This window comes from Meles meles, chromosome 2 (assembly GCF_922984935.1).
Source record: "Meles meles chromosome 2, mMelMel3.1 paternal haplotype, whole genome shotgun sequence".
NCBI lineage: Eukaryota > Metazoa > Chordata > Mammalia > Carnivora > Mustelidae > Meles > Meles meles.
The window spans coordinates 52,757,017-52,778,434 of NC_060067.1; the positions used below are offsets into that span (position 1 = coordinate 52,757,017).

Genomic DNA, 21,418 nt, shown 5'->3' on the forward strand with positions numbered 1-21,418 from the left:
ACTAAAGTACAGCTTCAGGGCACCTAGGTGGCTCAGTGGGTTAAGCCTCTGCCTTCGGCTCAGGTCATGATCTCGGGGTCCTGGCATCGGGCTCTCTGCTCATCAGGGAGCCTGCTTCCTCCTCTCTCTCTGCCAGCCTCTCTGCCTACTTGTGATCTCTGTGTGTCAAATAAATAAATAAAATCTTGAAAAAAATAATAAAGTACAGCTTCAGAGTGTTTCTGAGTCACGGTCTATTGTTCCTCGACTTAATTACCTTAAACCACTTGGTAGAGTGCCTCTGCTATTCATCCTGAGGTTAAGGTTGTCTGATGAAGCTTCAAGTAATGTTGCTTCTTTACCATTGAGGAGATTTTCTAGTCGTGGAACCTGTAGTGTGATGCACAGGTGAGGATGATGAGGCTGATGGAGAGTAGAATATGTCCTTGAAGGTGAATTTCCTCAGCAGATGACAGGGCTCTTGGAAAATGCAGTTGAACCTGAGTAGAGTCTATGGTCTGATGACATACTAACACATCATTATACCTTTCATTCTGTGGAGTGTTCCAGAAGGGAAGGTGACCAAGATGTTCTCAGTTCCCAGGAAACTCAGTTTCAGTTCTCAGTTCTCAGTTCCCAGGAAACCAGGAAAGTTATTTCAATAACTTTGTTATTGAAACAAATAACTTTGTTTAATGTTCAATGTTTATATACATATATATATACATGCACATATATACATATATATTATTGTAAGAGGGATACCTAATAGTAATGTTCTTAAGATGAATGATTTACAAGCCAAGGCATTATAAATGAATAAATTATTCCTATATTACTTGAGGTGAAGATGGGTGTAGTCCTGATGGGTGAATGTGAGCATTATCTAGAATCCCAACTCAACAGAAAATACCTTACTTCTCTTTAATCCACATGGTAACTGGGAATAATAATAGTATTAAGTTAATTGAGTTGTTCTGTGGATTTCATGAGATAATTTATGGAAAACAATTAGAACAGTACATGACATGTAACAAGGGCTCAACAAGTAATAACAATGATGGGTACCATATATTGAGCATTTACAAGGGGCCACTGTCTGTTCTGAGTGTTTCTCAGCACGTTGTCCAAAGTCATGAAGCTCTAAAGTGGCAAAATGGGGATTTGAACCTCAGTGTGCTCCTAACCTCTGCATTCTCCTGCTACTTCCATGAATGTGGGTCATTATTTCTTCACATTATTACTGAAATAAATTCCTCATCTGACGCCTTGCTGCATGGGTTTAGTTCAGTTCATTTTGGAAATCCAAATGTGTCCCCTATTCACTCAATCATGGGATTTAGCCAGGCTTCTTTTGGATCAAGTAACCGCCAAAGAAGGGAAATGAGTTAGAGGCAGGCAACTGGTGCTCATTTTGCATGTCAAAATGGGAGATGGCCTGAAAAATGAGGAAAGGTCATGAAGGTGTTGGGGCAAGGCATTTGGCTGGCTTTGAGTATTTTCCAGGCTCCAGGTGAATTCTCCACCAAGACCTAGTCTTACTCTCTAGTGGTCATGCAATGCAGACTGCCCTTCTGATAAAAAAAATAAAAAAAAATAAAAAAATAAAAGATCACCGCCTAATGTATGTACGGTATAAGCCTGAAACAATGAAGTTGGTCTTCGTTCCATTCTCCTACCTCCCACTGCCACTCAAGTCCAAGTGGATACTTTCCATATTAGTTTCAAGGTTCCCACCAGATGCCACCATGGATTATGGTTATTTGGAGTTATACCTAAAATACTATCTGCTCATGATCTTTGGGGTCAGAGCTGAATTCAAATCCTGGGTTAGATATTTCCTGGTGTGATCTATGAAGCACTCTGTTCCTCAGTTTCACCTTGGAGAGTGTGATCTATGAAGCACTCTGTTCCTCAGTTTCACCTTGGAGAGTGGAAAGAATGATGGCAGCCAACTCCTAGGGTTTATGTTAGGATGCCATGAAAGGGTTCATACAAAGTACACAGTCCACTCTAATGTCAAATAGTGATTATCCTAAAAATATGAGCTATAGGGGTGCCTGGGTGGCTCAGTGGGTTAAAGCCTCTGCCTTCAGCTCAGGTCATGATCCCAGGGTTCTGGGATCGAGCCCCGCATCGGGCTCTCTGCTCTGCGGACAGCCTGCTTCCTCTTCTCTCTCTCTGCCTGCCTCTCTGCCTACTTGTGATCTCTGTCTGTCAAATAAATAAAGAAAATCTTAAAAAAAAAATATATGAGCTATAACCATTAAATTTTGTTTAAATAGATTTTACACTTTGCGAAGACAAGGGGAAAGATTATTATTACTCACACTCCCTTGTGTGGTACTTGGACCAAAAATCTAACAAATGATGAATGATCAGAAATAAATGGAATCAAGTTTCGTTTTGACCAGGCCACTGATCAAGGCTTTGAGACTAGGGTAAGGAGAAGCCTTTCTTCCCTTTCTCTCCAGTTAATACCATCCCTAACCTGCAATCAAAAATACACAAATAAGCAAAATCCCTTTCTTCTCTACCTCAGTTCGTCAAAGGGTAGCCTAATCTCTCATTTTGGAAGGAAACATTATTTTCCTTCCAAAAGCCATATTGCTGAGAACTTTCTGCCCATAACTGGTAATTTTGAATAAACTGCACTTTAGTGATATGCTCTGAAGTACAAGAGTAAAATTGTCTGTAATTAAGTGTGTTTATTTTTCTGGGGATAGGCCAAGGAAACCTGCATGTGGCAGTAGAGATTGAGTGACTCCCCAAATTGTTTTGTTGAACCTGCTTTTAAGCAGTGAGACCTGGATCTGCCTCTAACCATTCTCATTAATTTCTTGAGAGATTGCCATGTAGAAGCTTTTGGCAAAGTGTCATCAGAGCATTCTTTTCTCTCACTTCAACCTCATACACATCCCTTCCCCCATCCATCCACTCCAGAGTAGGGGCATCTGCATCGAAAATTGCAAAAGGGCAAACAACCTTTCTAAAAGTCTTAATAAGGTGTCAGATACTTACCTTGGTGATGTGTGTATGTTCATGCAGGGAAACATTTATTGAATGCTTAGTGTATACCTGGTTCTTCACATGGAGAATATCCTGAAAGTCAGTACGCAACTACCAGACTCACTGGCTTCTGATGCTTTGGGATGTGCAGCAATTTAGCAACTCTTCTTAAGCCTCCATGTCTTCATCTGTGAGAACAAAATTTTTATCTTTTCCAAGGAGTGGACATGAGGACGGGCCAACCAGTGTGCTTAGCCTCATGCTTGGCAAAGTACATGCTCATGGAGCCTAAGTGTCACAACTGGTGCAGCATTTAATCTTTACAATACTCCCAAGGGAGGTATATTGGTCCCATTTTGCAGAATAGCAAGCTGAGTTTCAGAGTCTAACTTGAATGAATGATCTGGAGCCAGTAACCAGGTCTCTTCTTTCTATTGGTCACTCTACTATTTCTCCCTTAAAAAGGAATGTCAGGCTAAATAGGAAGAAAAGATATTAGATGAATGCTTTAATCTGAGTCTAAGCTAAGACTTGAAACTAAGAGTTATTGACAAAGCCACGTTACCTATTTAGACTGTGGTGTTCTTTCAACTGAAAACCAAAGGATGGGAGTGGATGCTCTCCAGATATTTCACACCCACTGTACCAGTGGTGTTTAGGTATTTGGCACAGGGAGACCTTCTCTGATGCCATCATTGTATTGCTTTCCATGGTCACATCATCAGGAACCACAAATCCCGCTCACATTAAATGTTGAGAAAAGAGCATGGTCAAGATACTCCAGTGTGCAGTACTCATGACTCATCTTAAAGAGAGGGACCAGGAATACACCATCTTATGGGTACCTTCCTCAGTATGAGCCCGCCGAGGAGAGTTTGCAGAACTCTAAGTCTGTCCACAGGCAGACTTAGCACTCTAGATAATAGGGAAAGGGGTCCTGGCAGATAAGTCAGAGAGCAGGGGGATTTTTTAAGGAAGATGAGAGTATCAGTTACATGCTCCATTCAACAGCTAGTCACTGCCTTTTATGTGCCTGGCACTATTGTAAGTTCAAGGGTTTCCTAGTGAACAAGATGGAAAAAAAAAAGAAAAAAGAAAAAAAAACCACCTCTGCCTTCATAGGCAGGAGGTTATGTTCTAGCAGGAGGAGATATTAGATGAGCAAACAAACAAACATGCATGTCAGGTGGTGAAAGTGCTTTGGAGAAAAATAGCACCTTTTCAGAGGGTGGTGACTCTAGGGTTAGGAAGAAGTATGGTGTTCCACATAATACAGCCAGTAAGGGCCTCTCTGTGATGGGGATTTTGGAGCCAAGACCTAAACAAATTTGTTTATTCATGGCATGGAGTTATCTGGGAATAAGCATTCCAATACAGAGAACTGCAAGAATAAAGACCTGGGTTTAGGAGGTAAACAATCTACAAGGAAACCTACAGGCTCTGGGAAGAACAATACAGTTCCAGGGGAACACAATCTCCAGACACAGTGGAAAGATCCTAGCTCTGGAAGTTTTTACTAACAACCCACCCACAAATAGTTCTCAGCCCAAGAACAGCAACCTTATTTTATTTTAATAAAATTGTATGTATTTAAGATGTAAAATATGATATTTCGGTATACATAGGAAAATTATTACTACAGTCAATCTAATTATTATATCCATCTCTTTACATAGTTAACTTTCATAAGAGCACCAGAAATCTCTCTTAGCAAATTTTAAGTATTATACAATACTTATACAATTATCCAATACAGTATTAACTACAGTCATCACCCTATACCTTAAATATCGAGAATTTATGCATCCTACAAACTGTAACTTGGTATCTTTTGACCAGCATCTTCCCCTTTACCCTACCTCCCTGCCCCTGATAACCACTGCTGTACTCTCTGCTTCTGTCAATACAAATTTTTTCAATTCCATATATAAGTGAGATCATCCAGCTTTTATCTTTTGGGGCTCAGCTTGTTTCATTTAGCATGATGTCCTTCATGTTTGCCCATATTGTCACAAATTACCTTCTTTTTAATGGCTATATAATATTCCTGCATGTGTGTATGCATGCGTGTGTGTCACAATTTCTCCATTCATTTATTTACCAACACACACTTTGGTTGTTTCTATATCTTGGCTATTGTGAGTAATGTATCAATGAGCAGAGAGTGCAGATATTGAAGTACTGATTTTGCTTCCTTTGGATATATACCCAAAAGAGGAATTGCTGAATTATGTGGTAATTCTGTTTTTAATTTTTGGAAGAAACTTCATACTGTTTTCTGTAATGGCACTACCAGATGGATTCCCACCAACAGTGAATGGAAGTTCTCTTTTCTCCACATCCTTGCCTGTACTTTTATCTTTTTGATCATTTGCACCCTAACAGGTGTGAGGTAACACCTTATTGAAGTTTTGATTTGCATTTCCCTGATAATGATGTTGAGTGCCTTTCATGTGCTTGTTGACTACTTGTATGTCTTCTTTGGACAAACCTTTCTTCATTTTTTAGTCAAGTTGTTTTTGTTTTTTGTTTGTTTGTTTGTTTTTTGCTATTGAGTTGTATGAATTTCTTTTTTTTTAAGATGCTAATCCTTTATCAGATATATGGTTTGCAAATATTTTCTCCCATTCTGTAGATTGCCTTTTAATTTGTTGATGGTTTCTTTTGCAGAAGCTTTTCAGTTTGATGTAGTGGCACTTGTTTATTTTGTATTTTGTTGCCAGGACATCAATTTTAAATAGGAACACAAAGGACCTGATCATTGACTTTCATTTACCAGGCAAGTTGAAGGGCTCCACTGAGTTCCCTTGAGTAGAAAAACATAGAACAATCCCCTTTGGAGACCAGAGGTGATATGTAGTTAAGTAATAAGAATCCTGTGAAATAGCAGGAAGGAAGATCCAGGAATTTATTTAACTACTAGTTTGGAAGCTTCTCCTGTGGCAAATTATGGGGGTTGGTGGATCGATTAGAACATCACAGAACTGATGGGGATGGGGAGGATCATTTTGGGTATAACCTTCATTCTTTGGCTGACAACCACTTGTGCCAATGTTTGGATTTTAATTTGTTTAAAAGTTGTGTAGCATAATGGGGAAAAATATTGGGCTTTGAGTTAAACAAATCAGAGTTTGAAACTTGGTCCTATCACAACCAGTGGTATGACCTTGAGCCTGCTATTTTAAACTCTCTGAGGCTTAGTGTTTCTCTGTAAATCTTATCTAATTATGCCTATTTTCAGAGTGGTTAGGAGGGAAACGCAATGTATGTAAAGGATCTGGCTTATGGCAATTACCCAATTAATGGTGACTATTGTTATCCAACATGTATCTATTCCATATATCTATGAACTGTAATGTGCCCTTCATAGAAGCATGTGGGGAACATAAAGGTGAAAAAGGCTTGATTTCTGCCTTCTAGAAGCTTCTCGTTAAGTTGTGAAGATGTGTGCTCAAGTGGTGGTAATATAATATATCGTAAGAGGAAAAGGTACTGTAAAGACCCCAAAACGGGAGAGAATGCCTACAATTCCGCTTGAAGAAGTTTTCTGGGAGAGTTTTTGGAAAGGGTAAAGTGGGTAAGGAAGGGATTTTCCAGATAGTGTTTTCAACAAAGCTCAGACTGAATTTGGGAAAAGGAAACTGAGCTGTCAGGTAAGGTGATGTTCCGAAGTCATGACAATGAGGTGCCATTCTTAAGATGGTACCAAATTGGTACCATTTGGTACCAAATGGTACCAAATGGTACTTTGCTGTGCAAAGGAGCTTGGACTTTATTCAACAGGAAAATAAAGAGTCATGGCAGGTTTTTGATTAAGAGGATGACAAGGGGCAGGACTACATCCTGGAATGACTAGTTTTACAGCCCTGTGTGGTATGAAAAGAGCAGGGAGGGACTTGGGATAGAAATTAGAGCTAGTAGTGACTGAGTGCTCACTCTGTTCTAAAAGCATTACTCACTAGTCCTCTCAACAGTGCAATGAGAAAAGTGCTATTATCATCAACCTTTATACAGATGAGCACATTAAGTCATGGAGATGTTAAGTAACTTACCCAAGGTCACACAGCTCGTAAGGGATCCTACACCTGAATCCAGGCAGTCTGGCTCCAGAGCCCATATTCTCAACCATTACACAATATTGCCTCAAAAGCCAGCCAGGAGTTACGGAGGCCTGCCTCCTACCTTGCTTTGCCTTCCTCTGACCTTTCATGCTTTTTCTTGGCCCTCAGTTTGTTCATCTATGAAACAGGAGACTTGGATTGGCTTTCTGAGATGCTTTCTTTCTTTTTTTTTTTTAATATTTTATTTATTTGACAGAGAGAAAGAGAGATCACAAGTAGGCAGAGAGGCAGGCAAAGAGAGAGGGAGAAACAGGCTCCCCGCTGAGCAGACAGCTGGATGTGGGGCTAGATCCCAGGACCCCAAGACCATGACCCGAGCCGAAGGCAGAGGCTTAACCCACTGAGCCACCCAGGCGCCCTTCTGGGATGCTTTCTAACTCTTATTTTTGTTTCTATGTTTTTTTGTTTTGTTTTATTTTTAATTGGTGTCTTTTTTCATCTCCCCCAAATTCTGTATTTTAATGTAGGCCTGATCTATTTGGGCAATAAAGGGGGAGGGGTGAATGAAATTATTGTGCAGGATAAAGGCAGATACCCCAGTTTTGTTTCTGGTTTTTGTTTTTTTTTTTTTTGTCATTGCTTAACTTTTCCTGCCTCTAAATTTACTTAAATTAATTTTAAAAAAGCATGGAAGTACACACTGAAAAGAAGTATATATTTCAGCGTATTGACGGGAATGAGCTAATGCATAAGGTACCTGCTAAACTTTAAAATTTACAGATATTAAGAATATGTATTAGTTTGTTGTATTCATGCTCTGAAGCAGTGTGATCGATATTACTCAAACGAGAATATTAGTTCACAATGACTCAGACCCAGCCTTAGGATAAGGCAACTCGTTGAGAAGAAAATAAATCCTGATCTAGTCTCTAAAGCCTCATTTCTCTCTGCACTCAGCTAGTTTGGGCAAAATACACACTTGCTTTTCCTGCCTAGTAAACAGTATTTCTGAAGCAGCCGAATCCAAGCTGTCACTCCGCCTCTCTTGGCATTTTCAGGTTTCTCTTCCTATTTCAAGACGCGGTGTTCCGCAGGTCTCTGTCTGCAGCGGGAGTCCTGCCCTTGCTTAGTTTCCGTTTCCAAGGCAACTGACCGGCCCAAAGAAGCCACGGGCGGGCGCGCGGGTCCCGGAGCCGCAGAGCCATCACTGCCGCGCGTCCTCCTTCCTCGGGACCGTCCTGGTGACCTCGGGGTCTTTGGGTGATCTGCGCGTTACTTCATGCGTGGCTGTCTCTCTGTGTAAGAGTGATAACAAGGAAGCCGATAATTCCGACAGGCCCCACTTAATCCGGCTGCCACTCCTGGCTTCTGCTACACTAGACAGGATGAATGCATTTCTCTTATTCACGCCCTTTCTCTCAGCTTCTCCATCGCCTCTCCTTTCCCTTCTCTCTCTCTCTCTCTCTCTCTCTCTTACTCGAATCCTCTCTCTCTCTCTTTCTCATCGTCTCTCTCTCTCTCTCTCTCATCCTCTCTCTCTCAACCTCTCCTCCTCCCCTTCTCCTCTGGCAGTAGCCTTCTTAATGTAGTTTAATGGCTTTACAAAGAAAGCCAGGCAGAGGAGCACTTCTCACTGGCTGTGGTCGGACCATGACCTAGCTGACCATGAACTTGGAAGGGCTTGAAATGATAGCAGTTCTGATCGTCATTGTGCTTTTTGTTAAATTGTTGGAACAGTTTGGGCTGATTGAAGCAGGTTTAGAAGGTAAGGGAGTGCTTTTTAGTGACTTCTAAAAATTCTCTGTTTTGCAATAAAAATTTCTTAAGTGAATGTGAAAGGCACCTGAAATGAGATCAGAGAAATGTTACTCTGGGGTGGACATGAAGACAGGCGGGTTTGTCAGAGTTGGACAGATGAATAAAATAAACTTTTTGTAAGTTTTAGTAACGTTTTCAGAGCAGAACATTAAAACTATGAGAAACACTTTGAATCAAAATGTGAGAACCAAAACTGAGGATATTAAAGGTTAATCATTGGTCTGTCTATTATGTTGAGAGTATCTGGTCCATGTTGATGATAGATTTTTTTTTTTAATCGAATATCCCCTTTTATTGCATCAGCAAATTTTATTTGGGTATGTTGCAAGGTCTATTTGTTTGTTGCTATGCAAATGCATTCATCAAATGGAAATAGATGTACATTTATTATAATTTCTTATGCTTTAAGATTAGTGCTAAGGATGACAGGCTTTTTGTAAGGTTCTCTTGAGAAGTATTTATAATATTACCTTTTCGCATATCAACGTAGAGTGTAATGGGCAGAGTCCCTAACTCATGACAGACTTTAACATAGATTCCAAATGGTCAGTTGTATTTCAAGTGCTGCTGTTTACATTCATCAGAGGCTCAGTCTCCTATTCTCCTTAGCAATCATCTCTTTCTTAAAATAATAATAATAATAATAATAATAATAATAATGAGGTGTATTCTTGCCTGTATATTTCCTGAATTAAATGTTTCTTTGAGGATCAGTATAAAGTTAGGTTATTATTTTCTTGGTGCTCAGAACACATTTGAAAGCATGTTTGCATACAGCTAGTTGTAGTTCCTCTAAAGTTGCCAAAGAAATTTTAAAAAGCACCCCTAGATGTTATGTGACATATTTATGCTTTGATACTTGTGTTGCTTCAAATTTTAAACGAGTAAAAAATGCAAATATGTTTTAAATGTATTTACATTCACAACTAACCCAGTCCTCCAGAGAAAGACTATCACATGTGACATGATTGCTTTAACAAATAGCAAATGCCAAATTGCAGTTAAGTGTGTCACTCTGATGTACATTATCAGAAACCTACATTCCTAACTCGTTGTGGGTAAGGGATGGTGGAATGCTGGGTTTGTTAAAGTAAGTTTGCAGAATGCTCTTTTAGAGCCCTCAGTGATGGAAACATGTATCATGTTAAAAAGAAGATAAATTCTAAATTCTGAAAGTAGTGACTGTTCTTTAAAATTGATTTTATCTTGTTCATTGTCGTTAAACCAGTACCTTGGTTTGGCTTAGCTGTTCTTGACTGAGTTATTTTATCTTGCAAATGTGACAGGGATCTCCCATTTTAATGGACTAGTTTTAGGGTTTTGTTTTTAGTGGTGTTGTTTTTTTTGTGTGTGTTTTGTTTTGTTTTGTTTTTTCCTGAGTCTGACAGTAACATGGAATAGTGTCAGTATTTCTAGCCATGTGGAGGGACTTGTTTTACCTAATTTCATCAATGGTGTGTGGTCATTCTTTAAACTCCTTTGCTGAGGGTTTTTTCTCTGGATTTTGGAATCAAATCTACTGTATTATTAGTATTAGTTATTATTACTGTATTACTAGTTTCAGGGACACTAACATTCACTTTCCCAAATGAGACCATGTGTTTCCTTCTTCTAAAGGCTTCTAACCTTTATGAAACTCCTTTTTTCCTTTTCCTTATTACTTGTATTGCAAATTGTACTGATATGTATGAACTGTTTCTTTCTTGTATTTTATATTTTGCAATGTCAGCATTTTCCAATTAGTAATATTGTGCTAATACTGTGGAGAGAATGTGCTGTCTACCAAACTTTAGTAAAAATTTATATCTTATTTGTTTCCATTGGCTTTTAAAAAATATTTTAAAATGATAAAATGTTGATAACCACATGAAGGAGGAACTATATTTGATTTGCAAAAGTTGACAGAAACGGAGAGCAGTAGTGCTTTCCATTTTGAAGTCTGTATAAGACTTCTCTCCAGAGTGAATGTTGGAGTCAGAAAACCTTCAAAACAAGATTTAAGTTAGCCATATGCTTTGCTCACTGGAGATACAAAGCAAATGAATAGACTGAATTGTTCTATTTTATTGTATATGGTTAGAATCTATAGATCAGAATGTACACACTCTGAAGTTTTAGCCTAATATTAATTAATGAAAATGGTAAACAGTATTTAATATCAAAATAACATCTTCATAGATTTTCTGGAACTTTCTTAAAAACAAACACTGATGCTCATTTCATTCAGATTTATTTTCACATAGAAATTTCCTTCCTTGCTCACCATTTTACATATCTAAGTTGAAGCTAATGACTTCTTTCACCTTTCTTAGTTCTGGCTGTTCAAGGGTCCTGCTAAAGAAATTTGAGTATTAAGTAGAAAAATGTGAACCAAAGTTAAAGTCCTGTGAGGATGATTTTGAATTTTTTTCCTATACAATTAAGCCTTTTCTTATAACCGTATAACTGTTCTACAGTGTAACTATCATTCAGAATGTAGTTTTTTTTTTCTTTTTTGTGTTATTATATATGCAATATGCATTGTGTTCTCAAGGGTATATATATACTACTATGCAGAATGTACTTACTATCTGACTTCAAATATATAGAGAGTAAATGGACTTCAAAATAAATTGGTAACATTAAAAGTCTGAAATATTTGTTTTTACTTGTCTCTGAGTACTTTGAGCTCCCATTCTTTGTAGGGGAACTGGAGATCAGGTCTTGAATGTTCTGGGTTCTTCTGTTCCAGTCTGTGTGTGATGTGCATAAACACGTAACACTACATGGGGATTCATGATACAGATTTATAAACAAAAAGAGTCACATTTAGCAGGTAATGTTATTTAACATGAGAAAAATGAGAACAACAGTAAGAATACAGATACATACCCCTCCTCTGCCACTCTCTTGTTTTCTAACCTCAGATAAGCCACCTTATGTCTTTAGTTGTCTAAAATGAGAAAACTGAGTTTGAAAATCTCCATGGAACTTTCCATTTCAAAAAGTTTATGAGTGTATCAGGTAATTAAAAACTTGATCATTTCTATAATACATATCCTTTCTTATGAAATAGATATCAATGGCCTACTTTGGAATTGATATGTAGTGCAACTGTGAGACTGATCTTTCCTCTTCTTCTGTAGTGGGATAATTCATCATACCTCAAGGAGATTTTCATTGTATTTCAGGAGAATAGAGAAATGTCCTTTCCTGTAGCTCTAGACTTTGACATTTGGGACTGCTATTTTAGGCATCCTTGTGATAGAGTTTCTCAAAATTTACATGGAGTTCCAATAACAAACACATTATGTTATTATTTATTAATATTTCAAAGGTCAGTTTTTTGTTTTTTTGGTGCTTGGGTTTTGTTTGTTTGTGTTTTGTAATTCAGTTAAATTTCAAGATTTTTTCTTCTTAAAGAAAGTATTCTTATTACCTGGTCAGTATGCATGCAGATAATAGTTTTAACTTGAACAAAGTTTTGAGGATATCACACAATGCAAGAATTTTGAATTCATAAGCTCTCTGTTCTTAATGAGGAGTTTAGGAAGCTCTACAGTTATGCTGGTTTGGAAAACTCCTAAAACCTCACAAAAATAAATTGCTTCTTTTCCAGCTATAAAAATGAAAGTGGTTTTCTGTTAACGCATTCCAGGGAGAAATTGAATCAAAATTTTAATGGCAAAGCTATTTCATTATCTCTATATGCAACACTGGGCTGTGAAAATATCTACTTTTCATCCAAATATGTTTTAAATCATGCTGAGGTAGTTACTGAATTAAGAAAGAACCATCCTTCTCCCTACTACCAGCCTTAGTAAAAGGCAAGATTTTATAAGAACGCAGTAACACACACTGAATTTCTTTAGGGTCTTTTATAGATAATATTTCCTTTATCTTAAGAATATTAAAGTCTAAAAAATGACTAAGGAAGAGAACTTAGTATATTCTCACACTTAGAGAATCCAGAGTCATTTTGCTTGGATTCTAATCACAGCTCTGTCTCAGAATAATCATGTGATTTGGGGCTATTACTTGACCTTATTTTTTCAATCCATAAAATTAAATAATGATAAATAACATCAATATCTGGCTTTTTGAAGACTGCCTATGAATAAGGCAAGTGTTAAACACAATATAGTGTTAAAATCTGCATTAAAGTGTTAACATAGCTTTGCATTAGTATAGTGTTATCTTATTTAATCTTCACCATGGTCCTCTGAGGTAGGTATTGTTATTCTCACTCTAGATGAGAAAACTTAGACTTGCAGAAGCTAAGTAACTTGGCTCAGGTTTATTCAACCAGTAAGACATAAAACTGGAAGTCAAACTCAGGACATGAGGCTCTATATCCTATCTTATAATTTTAATTTCTTGACATTACAGCAGATGGCATTGGCAGATAGTTTGGTGAAAAGAAGAGAGTGTCAGGTTAAGTATCCATTAACTCTTTCTATAAGCCTTTCTTGAACACATTCCATATGAGGAACACTCAGTCATTAACATTGTTTAATAAGCATAAATATCCAGGGGCACCTGGGTTGCTCAGTTGGTTAAGTAGCCAACTCTTGATTTTGGTTCAGATTATGATCTCAGAATCATGAGTTTGAGCCCCATTATGGACTCTGTGCTGGGCATGGAGCCTCCTTAAGATTCTCTCTCTCCCTCACTCTCCCCTCCCCCCAATGTGTATGTGTGCTTATCTCTAAATTAAATAAGCATAAATATCCATGCTGACATAATGACTGTACTAGTGTAACTACAACATAAAGAAGATTCTATACCCCCATCTTATAAAACAAAATCTCTTAATGTAAATGAACCTGCATTGAATTCCTGCCAAATCAAGTACAGTCTTCATTTGGGTCCTGGGGTAAAATTGAGAAGAAGGTGTGTATACATGTCTGTTCGGAGACTGAGCCCAGTTTTTGATTTATTTGTGGGTAACAGGTGGGACTGCTGGAAATAGATGGGACAGAGAAGGGCTGATGATTTTGGAGAAAGGAGAAAATTCAACATAAGATGCTACTGTGTAAAGAATCCAGGAAAGGAATTATTTATGAAAGGGTCTGAAGTTTATGAAGGGGATTGATTGGAGGACAAACAAACAAAAATAAGATGATTTATAATGGAGTAGGATTTTGGAGTAGATGTACCAGCAGTGATTTAGAGCATAACACAAGGCTCAATGGGGTTTTAAGCTTAATCAGGATGTTTGTCAACAGAAAACACACTCCAGCCTTTATCCACAGATATAGAGCAGAAGGGACACAGATCATTCTAATTATGGGGAACAGAGAGCAACAGGGGAAGAAAGCTTTCCTTAGTTGAGAATCTTTTGGATAAAAAAGGTGAAAGGAGGGTTACCTATGCCATGCCTGGAATGATCATACCAACCAGACCAGTTTGCAGGTGTTATTTCTGGTTTGCTGGTAGATAATCTGGAGATTCAGAGAGGTTAAGACTTTGCTCAAACTCACAAGGTATTAAGTGAAGGAATCCGGATTAGTTCCTGTATCTTCATGGTGACAGTGGTCCAGATGGTGTTCACCATGACTACAGAAGGTTAATATGCAAAAATAGGATAAAATGTACACAGATAAATAGAAGCCACACCTAATATTCAACCTTTCTATAAACTAAAAAAATAAAAAAAAATAGTTTCTCTTTAAAAAATTTGACTTATTTAAAAAAATTTTATGTCTATGTAGAGGCACGTGTGTAAAAATGAAGCTGTGATAATGAAACAAAACAAACAAACAAAGGAAGAGGGCAGAAAAGGAAAGATACATCTATAGATCACATAATTGAAGTTCTGGCTTATCATAGCATTGTAAAATGGAAAGTTCTTCAGAAATTTGCAAAGTCCAAAGCAATCATTTCATCAATGAATACATTGAGTTCTAGCGATATTAGATGACTATGAAATGACTTGTTTTTGACAGACTTTTCTCTGCAGAGAAAAAAAAATCTCGTGCATTACACTCAGAAAATAAACTTCAGATGTGACCTAAGATCCACAATATATTTACCCAAAATAAGAAAAATAAGAATAGCTCTCCTAAGTTATTTTGCTAGTGGACCAATAACCATAAAATTCAAAGATTATACGACTTGGTTGACGGTAAGTTGATTTCTGGCATAGTTTTTTCATTGGCAATATGTACTACTACAAAGAACACTTAAGCTGAAGATGTAAACTGAGGGGGCGCCTGGGTGGCTCAATGGTTTAAGCCTCTGCCTTCGGCTCAGTTCATGATCTCAGGATCCTGGGATCAAGCCCCGCATCAGGCTCTCTGCTCAGTGAGGAGCCTGTTTCTCCCTCTCTCTCTGCCTGCCTCTCTGCCTACTTGTGACCTCTCTCTCTGTCAAATAAATAAATAAAATATTAAAAAAAAAGATGTAAACTGGGGTGTTTTCCACCTTGATGATTTATCTGAATAAGTTAATTGTAAGAGAATCGTTACCACCTGATAGCCATTCAATGTCAGGAAGGCCTATGCTTAATACCTGGTAGATGTATATATAAATCACAAGGGCAGTTATCCTCATTGTTTATCACTTTGGTTATTAAAAAAAGGAAGCTTACTTCATCTACTGCTCATATCATCTTACAGAGGCCTACCTTGGCCTTTCTGTTTGAAATTCACCCCCACCATCCAGGCTTTGGGATGTAATTATTTGAAAAGCCTTTGAACAAGTCAGGAGACTCATCATCAAAACAAATCTTACTGCTGACACAGTACCAATTACAGGTTTCATTTTTTACAGAGAGATCTTGGAGTAGAGATGCTAAAAGCACAGACTCTGAAGCCAAAATAATTGGATTTAATAATAATAAAATCTCAGCTCTCCTACATATTAGTTGCCTTGAGGTTAAGTGCCCCAACGTTCTACACCTCAGATTCTTTATATTTTAATTGGGAATAATCATAGCACCTCCCTCTTCTGTTTGTTGTGTGAATTGACCTGAGTTTGTATTTGTGTCAGCGCAGAACCCTGTGTAGGGTGTGTGAATGGTTTGTGTGTTTGGCCATTATGGCCAGGCACCATCTTTTCTTCCAAAGAAAGGAGGTGACCACTCAGTATCTGAAACTAGAGGCTGAATTCATTGCTTGCTAAGCAAGTGAGAGCTGTACTTGTCAGACACAGTTGCTCAGAGCAACAAACTGCTAATGTTATACAGGGTTTTAGGCTTTCCAAAGAGCAATGTCTGCTATTAGGAAGTTGTTGTTGATCAATTTGGTTGGATTTTAGAATTGATTCTGGTGCTACTTGTTACTCTAATCAAAAACCATTCGTTTTCTTTCTTGAAACTACAGTGCAGGAACTTTTCATTTTCATGGTAAATAATATTTAAGATTATTTATTAAGCTACTCCTAAGTGTCAGTCACTGTTCTAGACACTGGGGATGCAGCCTTACACAAAAACACAAAGTTTTCTTTCTCACTGAATCTGCTAAATTTTGAGATACAAACTATAAATACTACAAAACTGTATGGAAGACAGCATAGTTACAGGAGAATTCATTCATTCATTCACTAAATATATATATACCTCTACTTTGCTCCACACATTGTTCTAGGAACATGCATTGTTCTAGGAACATACATTGTTCTAGGAACATAATTGTTCTTGAGTTCTTGGTGTTCATACATTGTTCTAGGAACATACATTGTTCTTTAGGCACGATTGAAGAAGCAAGACAAAAAGATAAAGAAACAAAGGATATATAATCTGATATTTAATAAAAGCACAAAATATAATAGGGGGTGTTATTTATCATAGAGTGGTCAGGGCTACCTGGGTGGCTCAGTCTGTTAAGTGTCTGACTGAGGTCGTGATCTCAGGGACCTGGGATTCAGCCCCATGTAACAGGAAATCTGCTTCACCTTTCCTCAGCCCCTGCTTGTGCTCACTCTCACTCTCTTTCTCTCAAAGAAATTAATTTTTAAAAATAGAGTAGTCAGAGAAGGCCTTTCTGAAGAATTGACTTTTCTGCCAAGACTAAAAGAAATGAGTGTGTGAGATCAGTAGTCTAGAACAACAGGATTCCAGGCAAAGAGATGACCAAGTACAAGAGCCTTTGGTTGGAAGTGTGTTTCTTCTGTTCATGGAGCACTGGAAGTCTAACAAAACTGAAGCAGGGTGAGCTAGTGAGGGTAGGAGACTCAGTAGAGGGATGCCAAGGTCATGTCATACTAGACAATTATGAGAACGCTAAGATTTATTCTTTTTTTACTGGGAGGTTACTGAGAGATTAGGGTAGGAAGTGTTTCAAAGTCTTCCTTTCAAGCTTCTTTTATAGGCCCTGATATTAGTTTATAGACCATATCTGCCTATGCCAATCTCAGCATGGGGTAGACAGAAACACTTTTGCCCTTCTTTAGACACCTGCCAAGACACTGATTCATTACCTTTTTTTTTTCTTTTTTAAAGATTCTATTTATTTATTTGACAGAGAGAGAGAGAGAGACAGTAAGAGCAGAAACACAAGCAGGGGGAGTGGGAGAGAGAGTAGTAGGCTTCCTGCTGAGCAGGGAGCCTACTGTGGAGCTTGATCCCAGGACCCTGGGATCATGACCTGAGTAGAAGGCAGACACTTAACGACTGAGCCAGCCAGGCGCCCCTGATTCATTACCTTTTGTCAGAGCTCTTTTACCTGGAAATATGTCCTGTACTTCTCGTGACAGGTCTTTCACATATGCTCAGGCTAAACTATTCATTGCTTGTGTTGAAGTTAGTTCTGCCCTTCTACCAGCCACCTAGGGCAAGTGAGTAAGTTGTCTTCATTTCTCCGTATCAGGCTGCTGCAAGATCTTAGGACATAAAGCCCACTCTTTTTTTTTTTTTTTTTTTTTTAACATTCTATTTTATTTATTTTTTCAGTGTAACAGTATTCATTCTTTTTGCACAACACCCAGTGCTCCATGCAAAACGTGCCCTCCCCATTACCCACCACCTGTTCCCCCAACCTCCCACCCCTGACCCTTCAAAACCCTCAGGTTGCCCCAACCTCCCACCCCTGACCCTTCAAAACCCTCAGGTTGTTTTTCAGAGTCCATAGTCTCTTATGGTTCGCCTCCCCTCCCCAATGTCCATAGCCCGCTCCCCCTCTCCCAATCCCACCTCCCCCCAGCAACCCCCAGTTTCTTTTGTGAGATTAAGAGTCATTTATGGTTTGTCTCCCTCCCAATCCCATCTTGTTTCATTTATTCTTCTCCTATCCCCCTAACTCCCATGTTGTATCTCTATGTCCTCATATCAGGGAGATCATATGATAGTTGTCTTTCTCCGATTGACTTATTTCACTAAGCATGATATGCTATAAAGCCCACTCTTAATCACATCTACAGAACCATTGTATATTGTCTAAATAAGACTTTACTAGAAAAGCATTTTAAAAAGTTCAAATAATATTCCTTGAGCACTTGCCACAGTGAGAGTATTATGATAGTGAAAGCAAAAAGGCACAATTCACAAAAAAGGTAAGTCATGTTGTTTTCCTTTGAGTAACTCCTCCTCCCCCACATATTAACTTCAAAGATAAATATTCAAATTGGCATATCCCACATTGAGATGAGAATAATGCATTTGTATCTGAGATATTTATACTACTAATATTTGGGGAAGGAACTAGCAAGAATCATAGAGACTGTAGTCCAACCCCCTCATTTTATGAGTAAATTGAGTCCCAGGAAGGTTAATTGACTTGTTAGAAATGACAAAATTAATTGGTAGCCTTAGATAGCATAATAAGTACATCATCTGTGATCGAGTGATAAATCATATTCTAGGTGAGGAGCTAATAGTTTTACATATTTATGGTATCCAATTTTTATAAAATCCTGTAAGAATAATCTCATTAGCCAAAATTATAGGAATTCTGGCTCTTTGTTTACTTAAGAATATATTATGAACTTTTTTCATCCTATTACTATTTTCTAGTTTTATTGGGTTATGCCAGGGAAGATGAGGGGTTTTCCAGTGCACGGGTAGAAAAAAGGCTCCTGAAAAAAACTCATGAGATATGCCAAAATGTGATCCACAATGGTGCAGACACAGGGTTAAATCCAAGTGCCTGGTGCTCAGGCATTGAGGAAGCCATCAAATGAACGTAAGAATGGGCCTCAGGTAGAGAAGTCCAGGTGAGGTGAGGAAGAAGATGGCACCGGTAGCTAAGAACTACCAGTGATACCTGACTGAGCACTTTGTTTAGTGTCTGCTAGGCACTATTGCTAGTGTTTTGTATGCATTATTCATGTTGACAATAATTTTTATGAACCAATTATATAATTGAAAACTTAATAAAAGAGAAAGTATTCAAGAAGTTTTAATCACTGGGCTAAGATGAGAAGTGAATCTGGGATTCAAATCCATGCTGTCAGGGCTCCTGAGTGGCTCAGTCAGTTAAGCATCTGGGTCCTGGAATAGAGCCCTGAGTCTGAGTCTGGCTCCCTGCTCAAGAGGGAGTCTGCTTCTCTTTCTGCCCCTCCCCCACTTAAGTGCACGCTCTCTTGCGATCTCTCTCTCTCTCTCTCTCACTCTCTTTCTCTCTCCCTCTCAAATAAATAAATAAAATCATTAAAACAAAAAACAAATCCATGCTGTCAATCTGAGAACACAGGTTCTAAACTATCATGTACCTGTCTCTCAGATAGAGCTTGGTCATAGTCAAAGACAGAATTATCTTGGGATAAATGAAGCTTAAGGTACAAAGTCCCCCAAGCGTGTGGGTCCCTTCCCATTCATATTTCAATTAAAGATCAACTTCCCTGCCAAATTTTGTATATGTGATGTTTTTAATCTTTTCTTATAGAATTTTCTCCTTCAAATTATATAAGATTTAGGCCCCACAAAACCGAGAACCAACCCTATTGTGAGCTTAGAAGGTCTTGACTTTCTTGCCATGATTAGAGTTCATGGCTGGGTATACAGAAAGTAAGATCCATTCTGCAAGACAGGAAGCTGGATATGAAGTTCCCATTAGGCATTCTTATGTCTCTGCCTATTTCCGTGTCTACTCAGACTTCCTGACTGACTGACTGAGAGAAGAAAAGATAATTTGGCAGCATTAAGTTTCTAGGCCTTGCTGATGGTGAAGAGAATGCATCTCTGTTCCCCACAGAACTGACTCAGAAACTAGTTGGGCTTAGACCTGGAGGGTTTTAGGTTTCAGGGCCCAATTAGCAGCATGGCTGAGGGGAGAGAGCATTGACTTTTACATCAGACAGATGTGTATTTGAGTCCTGCCTCCTTCACTTACTAGTTGACCTTGGGGATCTTACTTGATCGATCTGAACTTCATTTTCAATGCATGTAAGTTTGTCATTGTTGTGAGGACTAATCACAATGAGTGGACAGTGCCTGGCTCGATTACTGTGCTCTATGAATGTGGCTATTAGTTGTTAGAGCCCATGTAAAAGCCAGATAGGACAAAGACAAAGGAAATGAAGCACAAGCAAACATCATCTATTATTTATCATTTATCTTATTTGCATATTTAGATATATGCTACTGATTCGGAGTACCACCCTAGAAATCTTTGTTTGCACTGTCCTCCTCTTCATTTAGGGCAGATGGGCCCTTTATATTCATAAGTATTCATTCATTCATTCATTCATTCATTCATTCAACCTATGTTTACCAACCTCTTACTAGACTCTGGTCTAGGGACTGGGCAAATGACAGGGAACAAAATAGAGATCCCTGCTGTGGTAGAGGAGCTGGTTTTGGTTGCAGCAGAGTCTCCTTCCCTGTTTTATGTATTGGGAAAGGCAGAGAATATTGGTATCAGTGTCCATACATTCATAATTGGAAGTTGAGAGAAATTGTGTCTGATTGCTTTCTTCTGTTATTATGAAATGGGGTGAAGTGAAAAACATTTGTGAGGTGAGTAATGAATGTTTTAAGGAGACAGAAAGTGCAGTATGGTCTTTCAGAGCCTGGGGAAGTGAATTTACCAAGCAAATGTGAGAAGATTACTGGGCACAGCTTAGTGCCCATTTGAGGTCTGTGGTCATAATTTTAAAAGAAGATGTGCCCTGACTTGAAGGAAGTAAGCACTTTCATGAATACATTGCTACAAGATCATTCTTTCTAGATACATTCAAAGAGAAGGGCAGAATAGGGTTAATGGGAGAATGGGAAATATTGCAAGGAAATTAGAGAGAAAATGCTTAATACAACCTCCAAATACACAAAAACAGATATAGAGACTACAGAAGACTTGAAATTGAATGAGGTGGGAATTGTGTTCTCCATTTGTGTGATGAGGCAGAGGCCAATGACTGAAAATCTCATCTCTCAGTTGCATGGCCATACATCAAAATAACTAGTAAAATTGCTTGCGATGGGGTTCTAACAAAGCATTTACAAATACTCGTGAAATTACAAATACACTGTGAAAATGCTTGAGAAAATACCTTCAGACTGCCCTTCACACAGCTGATGAATTCCTTAAAGTTGTATAGGTACCGTGCCTTCATAAATGCAGTAAAATTCAAATATATAGAAAGGGGCTTTCTGATTAAATTCTGAATTTCAAAAATAAAGCTTTATTCACTAG

The 21,418-nt window shown here is 38.3% G+C and overlaps 1 protein-coding gene across 5 annotated transcripts in view; it reads left to right on the top strand.

Annotated features, from left to right (window-relative positions):
* The window catches only part of KCNIP4 (potassium voltage-gated channel interacting protein 4), a 1,210,542-nt gene that overhangs the window by 636,746 nt on the left and 552,378 nt on the right, over nt 1–21,418 (top strand). Inside the window, exon 1 of one of the 5 annotated variants that reach the window (XM_045998524.1) lies at nt 8,588–8,814. The exons of the other annotated variants lie outside the window; for them this stretch is intronic. Within the exon in view, the coding sequence (XP_045854480.1) occupies nt 8,715–8,814 (100 nt within the window). The 5' untranslated portion in view covers nt 8,588–8,714. Of the gene's footprint in view, nt 1–8,587; nt 8,815–21,418 lie in introns of those variants that run through there. 5 annotated transcript variants of the gene reach the window in all.